Raw genomic sequence first — 11,840 nt, forward strand, 5'->3', positions numbered from 1 at the left:
CAAGTGATTGTCCATTTTCTTAATAGTCGATGAGGATAATTCTACATCTCGGTTAGCCTTTAACGACTCATGTTTTGACAGTTTCCTCATCTCGGGAGTGTAGAGGTTTATCCATGTTTCATCTTATGTTATTAATTGACATAGAAACTCGTCTGGATTATAACCCATGTACGCCAAGAGAGCCTTAGAGGCGACTACACAATTGCATTTGTTCTCAAGCACCCACCTTATACATATTTTTTATACCCAATTTATCCCGAAAAATTCAAATGGCATTCCTTTTTGATACACCCGTGGCCTTGAATTTTGTTGTTAAGTCACTTAACATCATGTCGTCGATGTACAAGACATCTTGAAGGATGTTTATCTTATATTGATGTAAGGCCACATTTAAATTCACTTATTTAATTCTAAACAGTTGCAAACACAGGGGCAGATGTGCATTTAACTCCGCTTTTCTTTCTCTCAGTGTTAAGAATTTTAAGTATAAATATTCTATCACCATTCAAAACTCACTTTTTCTGTTTTTTTAAATTAAGAAAAGTTTTAACTGAAGATAAAAACAAAACCACTTGTTGAATACGGCAGAAATTTTGCCAGATATTTAGTGAATGATACTTATTAAAAACAAATCATTTTCGATGCTATGAGTGCCATCTCTGGAATTTTTTAAGGACTTATTGACCCTCCTCGTATTAAATCACCTACTTTGATAGGAAAGAATAAACAAATAAACATTTATTATTAAATTACAAATGTAGACTTTGCTTTGAAGAAAGAACATATCTTTATGTATTACAACATAGAATCAAATTTAAAAATAATAAATGCTTTCAATGACTTGTTTATCTTAAAATATAACTGAAAAATATACTGATTTCCTATAATTCTATAGATGACCATCTATATTGTTTTTCTTTCATTTATTTTACATATTATTAAAGTACAAATGGATACTTACTTTGTAACATGAACGAAAGGATAAGGTCTGGGGCAGGTAACTCCAACAGCTACAAGAAAATAAAGAAACAAAATTATAAACAAATGTTATAATACAACAAAAATATGTTTCTGGTTTTGCAAACATTTACTTTAGAAAATAAAAGACCTGATACTTTTATTGAAGCTGATTAAATACTCTATAGGATCATTAGAATAAACATCTATATTATTTAGGGTTAAATACCACCATAATTATTAAGCTAGCATTATCTTCCAAAAAAGTTATTTTCGAGATTTGCACATCACAGTTATCAGGAAATTTTCCTAATTTTAAAAATATAGTAAATGCAATAATTTTTGATATTATAAAATGTTGTATATTCAGGCATAGCTACTGAGTTTTAATAATTAAAGCAACAACTCATAACAGTTTAGTAAAAGTGCAGCAATAACCACCCATCGCTTTTATCATTTGGGTGAATAAACCAAATTATAACCTCTTTGGGTTTCATTATTAAATTGAATAAATATTTGAACTGAATAATATAAAATCACCTTCTGCTCCTAAAGTAAATCCTTCAACCTCTGCATCAGCAGCCTCTTGTTCAGCAGGAGGTTCTTCCACAGGAACAGCAGGTTCTTCAACTTTCCTACATATTAAATAAATCATGTATATATTTACATACAACACAAAAACAAGAAATATTTTTCTAAAAGGAATTCACAAACCTAATTAATAACCAAAATTAGTATTGATATTAGTGATTCTATTTTGCGTCTAATACCTCTGGTGTACTTCACATCAATATTTATATCTAAATCCTATAGGCTACTACTTTATTAATTTTTAATCTTCTTATCATTGAACATCATTATTGTAATTGATAATGAACTACCCAATTATAACTTCTTTGACCTTTTCGAGATTGTTTTCTTACTTTCAACAACCTATGGAAGGAAAATATAAACCATAACCCAGAAAATAATTTGGAAAAGAAAATATATACCATAATCCGGTTCTCATTCTTTTGTCAAAGTTTGAATTTTCCACCAGTCTTACTTTTGTAAGTTTATAATTGATTTAGCCACAGCAACACAGACAGTTTCCCACCATTGTCATTGATTTGATGTACACTTAGTAACCAAAGGGCCATATTACCGAAATTAACTCAAGATGTGTTTGTTCATTCTCCTTATTCTTTTCTGGCCAAACAACACCACTTTGTAAATCTGTATCAACCCCTATTACCTGACTGTTACATCTATGTAACAGAGGCCTTCCTCATGAATGTCTGTTCCTAGAAGGGTCAGGACGATTCTATCCACTTCCCTCCTTCCAGCACATTCTATTGAAAATCCAAGAACATTCTCATTTCCTCACAGGATCCAACCAAGTGTATGTGAATTTTTAAAAAAGTATGTTTTCAACTTAATGGAAAATTTGCAACTTACTGATGGGATAAGTTCAATATTTCTTCTAATAGTTCATTTACCAACTTGAACTTTCTTGATCTTGTTCATAAGGCATATTCAAATTTATCTCACTGCTTTTAAACTTAGCTAGCACTTTTTTTTTTTTTTTATTACACACTCATGTATTTATAAGTTACATATATGTAACAGACGTCACTTAAAGTACTAACCTCTGAACAAAATGATTTTAGGAATGGCATAAGACTGTGGGAACTCACTTCACAATAGGCTCTTGGTATAACTGGGGGAACAGTCGATGATATAGGAAAGTTCAGTGAAGATGACGATACTCTTGTTGACATGTACATCGCGCCTCCAGAGCCAGGGAGCAGGTTCAGACCAATGAAGATCAAGATGGTACAATCGATGATTTATCACGAAATCAGTTACTCAAATCAGTGGAAATTCGCAACAATAGACGTAGAATTTCAGAGTTGCAAGAATCTATGGTTACCAAAAAATGGATAAAATGGATTGATGGAGACTTCCAGTCCATCCCAGACTGTGAAGACTACAGTTTGACTTTTCTCAATTCGCTGTTCTATTCGTTCAATTCTTTGAACTTTTCATTGACCATGAAATCGCTGAGCTAATTATCATTCAGCCCTAGTGCTATACAGTTTAAAAGAATGGGCCTTTTTTGCTCGAATTCGTAGAACTGAAATGTTTCCTAGCTATCCTAATTTTATCGGGATATAATTAGCTCCACAGTAAATGGCTATATAGAGATTCCGAGACAGATATATTTACAATAAATTTGTTGTAGGAGCCAGAAGAAGGTATTGTTTTCTCGAAATCAAACGGTTCCTTCATTTTAATGACAATACCAACCAAAATTCAGACAATCTGTTCATGTTACAACCCCTCATATAAAGGTTCAGAACTTTGGGTTCTGAGCACTCAAAACTGCTGCCCAATCCACTGTTGCGTCAATGAAATTTGGATACGAGCCAGAAAACCCTGTAGCAAGGTATTCTAGGATGGAACCTAAGATCAGTCAAGATTCCAAGTGGTACTGCATTCTGCAGTACAACAAATACAAAGAAGGAACAGACAGCATGGATCAAGATTTGAACTTTATAAAATTGGCATGGCATACGAGGGAAAAAGTGGTGGTTTTCTCTGTTCACATGGCTGATCAACATCACATTTGTTCAAGTAATATTTATGTAGGCCGGCCGGATTATCATTCCATACATTTTATCTAAATAAATTGAGTGGAAATTAAGAAATTTACAACTATTTATAGAAATAAGACTTTTTGAAGAATAATTCATATTTTTTGTCATTAAAAAAAATCGTTTTTGTGTGTTCTGAGGTCCAATCTAAGAAGAAATATGTGAAATTCTCTTTTTTCACAAAATTTGAATTAATCGGCAAAATATAAAATTATTTCATTTTTTTCTAATGGATCATTATTAATGATATGAAAAGGCTTCTTTCTTTTTATTTTTCAAGTAAAAAAAAAAAAAACTTGATTTTTAAGTAAAAATCCTCATTCCTTGGTTATGATTATTTTAATAATCGGCACAAAAATAAATAAGAGGCATGACAAAGTAACAAATGAATGGGATTTTAGAACTAAATCTAAGGACCATAGCAACCAATCCTGCATCCCCCACATCATAGGAGTTCCCAGGCTTGGAGGGAAAGAGCTGAGAATAATAATTATAGCAGGTAACTTATTATGAAATCTGTAAAAGTATTTCTTCTTCTGTTTTGGATTGTTTCAATTCTAGTATAATGTATTTGGATTTGAAAGAAAAAGAAAAGTATAAAAATGAATCTTTTCTTGAGGAAAAAAAGACAACATCTCTTTATCTTATTAGTTTATTGTTTGTTTCATGAAGAGAATGAATATTTCTATGAAAAAAATTTGGTGGCTAAGTCCTAATGCACATGTTAAGAAATGATTTTGATGAAAAAACAAAACAAATTAATAACATTTGCCTCAGTGAAATTACAACATCAAAAATGTCTGGTTGCAGAATCACAAAAAAAGAAAAAAAGTTCCATATCAAACAGAAATTTAATAATTTACCACGGTAAAAAATGACAAATAACGACTAAAATAATTACTTACTTCGGAGACATTTTCAAATCCATCAACAGAAGTTTATTACTAAATATTTTCATGAGTTGTGTAAATTTTTTTTTTTTTTCAAAAAACAATACCAAAAGTAGAAAGTAATTATCAATGTTTTGTTGATTCGAATTGATTACATAGAGGTGATAAGATATGAATCGTCAGTGACATTGTATACATGTTTAGATCGGGGGAGGTTATTTAATCAACAACTGTGTGATAGCTTTCGCAGGTAAAAAGAGAAAAAATAAAATAAATGAAAGTAAAATAAATTATAATATAGATAAATGTTATAATGATGAAACCAGTTAAAAAACAGAGCTATAAACATATTCATCTTAACCAACTAATCATACATATTATAAGTTAACAAAATAAATAAATAAAACTGAATTAATAATAAAACCAAAATTTTTATTTATTTTTCAAAAAAGTAATGATATTGCTGCTTTTAGAGATTACTAGGAAATATTCTGCCAAATTACAACAGAAAATATTCAATAAATAAAAATAAAACAAATTAATGTGTCCCAGAAGAGCACTTTTAGGTTAGAGCGCTAAGAGTTAAAGAGATAGAGAGGATCAATTATAGAACAATACATTTAAGCCAATACCTTTGTTTAAGGTGAAACAGATATTTTGAAGTTATAACCATCAGGGCCACTAAAGAAGAGCTGAATGAATCAAATTTAAATTTGAATAACTCAATTGAGTAATTTGTATGAATGGAAATTTTCAGTTACATTCAGTTACTTAATTAATTACAATAATCGTTATTAGCTAATATACACTTCAAACAACTTTTTAAAATTATCTTATCATAACAGGAAACAGGAAGAAATTAATCTCTGAAAAATCGATTTCACATTAACAAATAATTTTCAGGAATTTATGCGTTCTCATTTTCCAAATCTTTTTAACCACTTAAGGAGTACCCACTGTGATTAATGTTTCATTATACACAAATAAATCATTGTTAATTTAATCCCACTCTAAAGAAAGTAATTCTTATTTATATGAAAATAGTTTTTTGACTATATTAAAAACTGCTACCTGATTAAGTATCAAGAAAAAAAAGAGAAGAAATCTGAAAGAAAAATATAAATGAGAGATATATAGATACAAATAAAAATGTCAGTGAATTGGAATTTAAGGTCACTCTGTTGTGAATGTTATTGGAACGATTTTCGGCAGTAACTGTGACAAAGGTAATATCAAGGTCAGAGTGCAATGTCTCCTTAGAAATATAAATGGGAGAACCTAAAATTTTTCTGAGTACTTTGAACTGACGGATTGGATTTTTTTAAATTTGATTTTTTTGGATATTTACAATTATTCGATACCATATAGCCAATGTTGTTTTATGATTACTTTATAATTTTGTTATTTTATTATTAAGTCATAATTTTGAATGTCAGAAGTTGCTGATTTAGTTCTTTCCTTTTCCTTCTTACGAGGCTAATCCGTGTCTATTATTTGTCCAGTTGAGACCTAAATATTGTACATCATATAGAGGTATAGGAATATTGTTAAATAAATTAATTTTTAAAAACACAAATTGATAAAAAAATAATCACAAAAATTATTTTAATTACTCAAAATAAATATTAGAAATTTAAGTTTATTTAATATAGTAAAAATTTAAGTTTACAATTTATTTAGTTTTAGTTTATATACCAGAATCACCTTGCTATGTACAATTTCATAACAAAAATTAAATTTGGAAAATATAAATTACTCGACTGTCTCCTCCAGTGGCAGTGAATCAACCCATTGTTGGACAGGAGATTTGTTTCGAGGGACTATGTCTTCAGGAGAATGAAGTAGTTTCACTTCTTCCTTTCTTTCTCCATTCTAGAATAGATAAATAAAATGAAGTAAAATCATCTATTCAACATAAATAATTAAACTATCAGGGACTTCTAATCAATATAACTGAGTTTATTACCAATAAAAATTAATATATTTAAAATTTTAACTGGAAATATTTATTACTTATTCATTGTTTTAGTCCAATAGTGATCAGAATACACTTCTTAAATGGAAAATCAGCTATATAAATCAATTATCTTTTTATTAAGAAATTTTTCTGATGATATGTTAATCTCTCTACCAATTGAATAATCCATTTTTATATTTTATAAAAAAAAGAGAATATATTACCTTAATCCGAAAAACTGTAGTGTGAAACATATGTAATAAGGAGTTATGGAATTAGCATTGCGCTATATCGATTTCACAAAATGACCCCATCAATAAAATAATATAGTTAATTGTTCTTCCTCCTTTTTATTGTTTTGTATAACATATAAAATTTAAACTAGGGATATACTAAGTAGACATCATAAAATAATATCTATATAGGTCTCACAAAATATCAATGAATATTTACCATTAAACTATATTATATCAAGCCTACAAAATAATTTTTTTCACTAATTTTTGTTATATTCATTTAATTTTCTATCCATCTTAGGTGTAGATGATTCTAATATCTACAATCTGAGTTCTTAACAACTGAAGGACTCTCTCTAAAAGATACAAACACCAAACTTTAACAAACCAATTTTTGAGCATAAAAGGTTATTTTATAACTTAATATAACTGGTACTAGCAATGAATCAGTCTTAAATCCTTAATGACAGCTCTTACACACCAAAAACAAAAATGTAAATTTAGTCAAAGGGAAAAATTTTTTTCTTGTCCCACAAAAGTTTAAAGAAATGTTTAGAACCATTTTAGAGGGATCTCTTCAATAAAAGGAATGGCAACACTTAGTGTTACATAAAAATGATTAATTTAATATAAATACTAAGTTAAATAACAAAAGTCAATTAATCAGTGATTTAAGTGGTAGACATATTATATTCACTAATTAATGACAGGGTTGGTATAAAAATCAAACATTATTCTAATATAATAGTAAAAATTCATTATAATATAATAATAATAATTCATCCTAATATAGTTATAATAATATAGATAATTCTAATACATTGAGAGTAACATGATAAATATGAGATTGATTTTGTATCACTTACACTTATAATTCCCTCCATTTCGTTAGGTTTTGGGGTGACAAAAATACAAGTCCCTGAGTCACTTGGGGTACAAACATCATCAGCTGCTAAATTTTCATCCTCAACTTCAATCTTCTCACTTGTTTCATAACTTTCATTCACACCCGATGTGCCAGGTACACAATCATCTACACTGGAAAAACTGTCAAATCTGAATCTGGATGAGGCATTAGCTAAATATTTTTGCCATACTGCAACTTTATTTCTTATTTCTTGACTTCTTATCTTCTTCAAAAATCCTTGTAACTGATTTTGTAATTTGTTATCACCTAGAAAAAATAACAAATAGACCAGTGTAATAATATGGAACATTTATGCTGGCATTTAAAATTGTTAGTTTAGCTACCTGAATCCATCGAAGACAAACACAAACCGTAGCAAAAGCCCCAAATCCAACTGTTTAAGATTGCATGCAAAATACATTAAAACAAGCTGGTTTAGAGACAAAAAAAAATATTACTCTACATGCTGTTAACTCTTAAATATATTGGTCCCAGCATATGCTATGCATTTGCTTGAACTAAAAGGTTAAAAACAACCAATCTAAAGCCATAATATGCATTTGAATCAAACAACATCCATTAATTATAATCCTTTTCTGAAATCCACACCTTGCAGAAGTAAATTTTGTTAAGATGTAAGACAATCATACAAATTTTCTTTTGAGAAACTTACTTAAAAAGGAATGGGGAAGGCTGACAGTTTAAAAAAATAGAGGCTATTGGAGGTAAAACAAACAAAAATCACAGACACATTCAGTCTTCATATTTCACAACAGACTAGCCTTATCAGTGGACTTTCTCTTCAATTTAATAATAACATTAGTCCTGAAATGACAGATAACAACAGTGTTGCCAGGTGGTTTTCAAAATACTTTAGCACAAAATTGTATATCAATCTGCCAAGATTAGACCTTAGCCCCAAAATTACAAAAATAAAATATTACTGTTGTAAATGGTTTAGTAAAACAAGAAAATACTTCTAAAAGATCATTCATTGATCGTATGTAATTAATGAAGGAACATGGTACGGGTGGTGGCCAAAAAAGTAGCTGAAATAGTACAAAAATTATTTATTATGCACCAACGTTTAGCCGGTCAAAAAAAACTCAAATAGTAAATAATTATACTATTTTTATTGAGCCAACGTGGGGCGAAACGTTGGCTCAATAAAAATAGTAAAATTATTTACTATTTGAGTTTTTTTTTACCGCACCCGGACCATATTCCATTCATCCATACACACGTCAATGAATAATCTTCCAGTGTACTTCATTTCATATTTTACTCTTACTTTGTTTCCAATACTTTTTAGTTTTTATTTCTAAGTAAGCCCTGTAATGTGGGGCGAAACGTTGGTGCATAATAAATAGCTTTTGTGCAATATGAGTTACTTTTTTGACCGCCACCCGGACCACCTTCATTAATTACATACGGCCAACTAATCATCTGATAATCTATAATAGCCAGAAAGCTAGATTTTCTAGTTTTACTAAACCAAAATATTTTGTTCACAACAATCTTTGAGGCTTCTTTTCAGCGAAAGTTTGAATAATATTGTCAAAATTCAATGTATATGCTAACATAGACTTAACAGAACACTTTCTTAAAGCGAGGTTTCACAGCGACGGTAATAGTGACTGGGACAATTTCATTATTTATCGTGTAATCTTACATATTCTGTCGTACTTCCTGGATTTGCTTGATAGTTGGTAGTACTACCAAGCACTTGTAGAATAGATGGTATATATCACGTGGTATATCCACTTTAGATATATGAGGCCACTGGGCATTTACCTCACTCGACACTACCTGGAGGGTGGTTAGTATGTTCTCTCAGAAGGCCACGGTACTGCGTGTTTAATGATATTCTCAGTATTGCTAACGTAAGAAGGTTGGTTGGAATAAGATTCTCGGGAAGAGAAACCCAAATAAATTATGGATAACCGAAACAGTATCTGTCTTTTGATGTCACCCCAACACTGGAGGAAACCAGTCTCTAAGGATGCTTAACATTGTTAAGGATAGGATTATACTAGGGAAGCCACCTGCCACTTGATCTAGTGGGTTCATAACTAAGGAAAATCAGTCCTTGGAACTAGGGGCTGTCAGTAAAGTAATATGAAAGTAAAACCCTCAAATCAATAACTTGTTTACCCAGCACAGAAATCTGTTAGAGCCCAAAAGGTACTCAAAGGAAACCTATTACCAGTTTTTTTTCTTATCCTGCAGTTCTTATCTCTTAAACCAATACAATTAATACAAATATATATACAATACAAAACTGATATCCTATTATTACTAAAGGGGCATTTTAAGATAGGTATTTGAGTCTACTGTTTTCAGGGGAGCTTTGGGGCTCTAACTCATCTTCGTAGACATAAGTGGGGAAGTACTTTTTTGCTGGTGACCAATTAGAATGCAAGTTTAGACTGTGTTTGAACCCCTTTCCTCTGTCAGGACATCAACCAAGGTGACAGTACCCTGCCACTTTCCAGGTCTTGATGGAGAGGCAATCTCCCAGAAGAGTGGGTTTGTACAGGTCTTCAGCTCTTCAAAGAATTTTGTGCAACATTGGCCTACGAAATGAATGGAGTTCTGGTAGCTCTGAAGTTGATTGAGTGTGGTCATAGAGTTACTGCAAATGCCTCACTGCACAATAGAGGATGAATGATTGCCTTACAATGGAATTGAGCTAAAGAGATACCTGTGGAGAGCTTGAGAAGGTTGGAGGCCTGTTCAGCATGACGCCAAGGTTGAATATGCTTCTGACTTTATCATTCACCGATAAGATAAGATCTTCGGAAGGGTGCTCTTCTTCCCCTTCTGGGAAGACTTAATGTCTTAAAGAGTGGAGTCAAGTAGTCCTCATCAAGTCATACGTTGAATGATCTTCCACTAAGATAGCATGTGATCAGTTGGCATAGACAGTGATGTAGCATGGGTGTTAACCACCTGGAGCTTAGAAACATTTTAATGCCCTCTTATTTAGGTATTTCAATTTAAAAGATAGTAATTCTAAAGAACTTTTAGGCAAGAACAAACATCATTTATACATTTCAAAGAAGTCTTTAGGAAAGACCTGTTCTTCCAAGGTATTTTGAATTACTATTGTGCTTTTTTTTTTTTTTTAAACAAAATGCATATGCAATTTATTTTGATTAATTATCATTATTCTTATGAAATGATTAAAATTAATAATAGGACAGCAACTCATTGTTAAATGATTTTGACATCTTTTTAGCCAGATAGTGTGTGTAAACATTTCAAATTATAATTTCATTAGAGATTTTGCATTTATATTTTTCTTGATAATGGTTTTAGCTAAGAGGTAACCTTAGGAGATTCAGAATTTTTAATTTAAAAATTGTTGCAGATGAGCTTTTTGTTGAAAATTGGGACCTGACAATTTTTTGTTTTTTTTATAATCATCCTCATATGAATGTTTTCTATTACTTGTTTTAGCTAATAGATATTATAATTTTTAAGTTAGTATGCTAGTGTAGTGACTGCATACAATTTTTTAGCCAACTCTGTTCCAACTTTCCAAGAAGTCATTTTCCAAGGATCAATGTTCTTTCCAAGAATTTATACTGGTTATTATACAATCTTGGGAAACATTTCCTTCCGATAGATGATGAATAAATTATATAGCAATGGTTTACTACCGTCTACTTGTCATAAGCTCTTCGATTGATATTGCCATGGTTATCCCAAAGCAACATTTTAAAACTAAAATAAATTGTCATATAAATAAGATATTAAGATTATTATTTAAGTATCAGTTTCTAATTAAAAGATTTTTTGAAAAAAAGAAGACGCCAATTTGGCCTTGTGATCTCCAACATTTCATATCGTAATATAACAACCTCTCTTTTAGCCATGCTTAGTTTTCTTAAGTTTGATATTACTTATTCACATAATTAATATTTAATATTTTCATTATCATTATAGATTCTTTTTAATTATGGTCTAAAATATTATGAATTTGATTTTTAATCTTTTTTTTGATCTGTTGGTAATCAATAAATTTTAAGTTACTTTATTATTATTCATTGTGATTTTAAAAATATTTTTCAACAATAAAAATAATGTTATAAAATTAAAATTAAATTTTGAACTTAATTTCTTTCTAATACCTAAAGTTTAGGTCAAATCTTATTATTGATCTTTTATGGGCTAAAAATTGAAATTAATAATTTCAATTATCAATACTTAGTATTGGTAAGTACTTTCTTATTATTTAGTATTCATTTTACC

At 30.1% G+C, this 11,840-nt stretch overlaps 1 protein-coding gene across 3 annotated transcripts in view; it reads right to left on the reverse strand.

Moving 5' to 3' along the window:
• The window catches only part of olf186-M (Ki-ras-induced actin-interacting protein-IP3R-interacting domain olf186-M), a 29,956-nt gene extending 20,775 nt beyond the window's left edge, over nucleotides 1-9,181 (reverse strand). The window contains exons 1-6 of one of the 3 annotated variants that reach the window (XM_014431903.2): nucleotides 9,165-9,181; nucleotides 7,928-7,977; nucleotides 7,543-7,850; nucleotides 6,240-6,355; nucleotides 1,498-1,592; nucleotides 962-1,010 (exon numbers count right to left, since the gene is read on the reverse strand). In XM_014431903.2, the coding sequence (XP_014287389.1) occupies nucleotides 962-1,010; nucleotides 1,498-1,592; nucleotides 6,240-6,355; nucleotides 7,543-7,850; nucleotides 7,928-7,937 (578 nt within the window). In that variant the 5' untranslated portion in view covers nucleotides 7,938-7,977; nucleotides 9,165-9,181. Of the gene's footprint in view, nucleotides 1-961; nucleotides 1,011-1,497; nucleotides 1,593-6,239; nucleotides 6,356-7,542; nucleotides 7,851-7,927; nucleotides 7,978-8,256; nucleotides 8,424-9,164 lie in introns of those variants that run through there. The other 2 variants (XM_067053360.1, XM_067053361.1) reach the window with 2 other exon arrangements.
• Between the last annotated feature and the right edge of the window lie 2,659 nt (nucleotides 9,182-11,840).

This window comes from Halyomorpha halys, unplaced genomic scaffold, assembly GCF_000696795.3.
Source record: "Halyomorpha halys isolate HHAL.00 unplaced genomic scaffold, Hhal_1.1 Scaffold1014.1, whole genome shotgun sequence".
Lineage (NCBI taxonomy): Eukaryota > Metazoa > Arthropoda > Insecta > Hemiptera > Pentatomidae > Halyomorpha > Halyomorpha halys.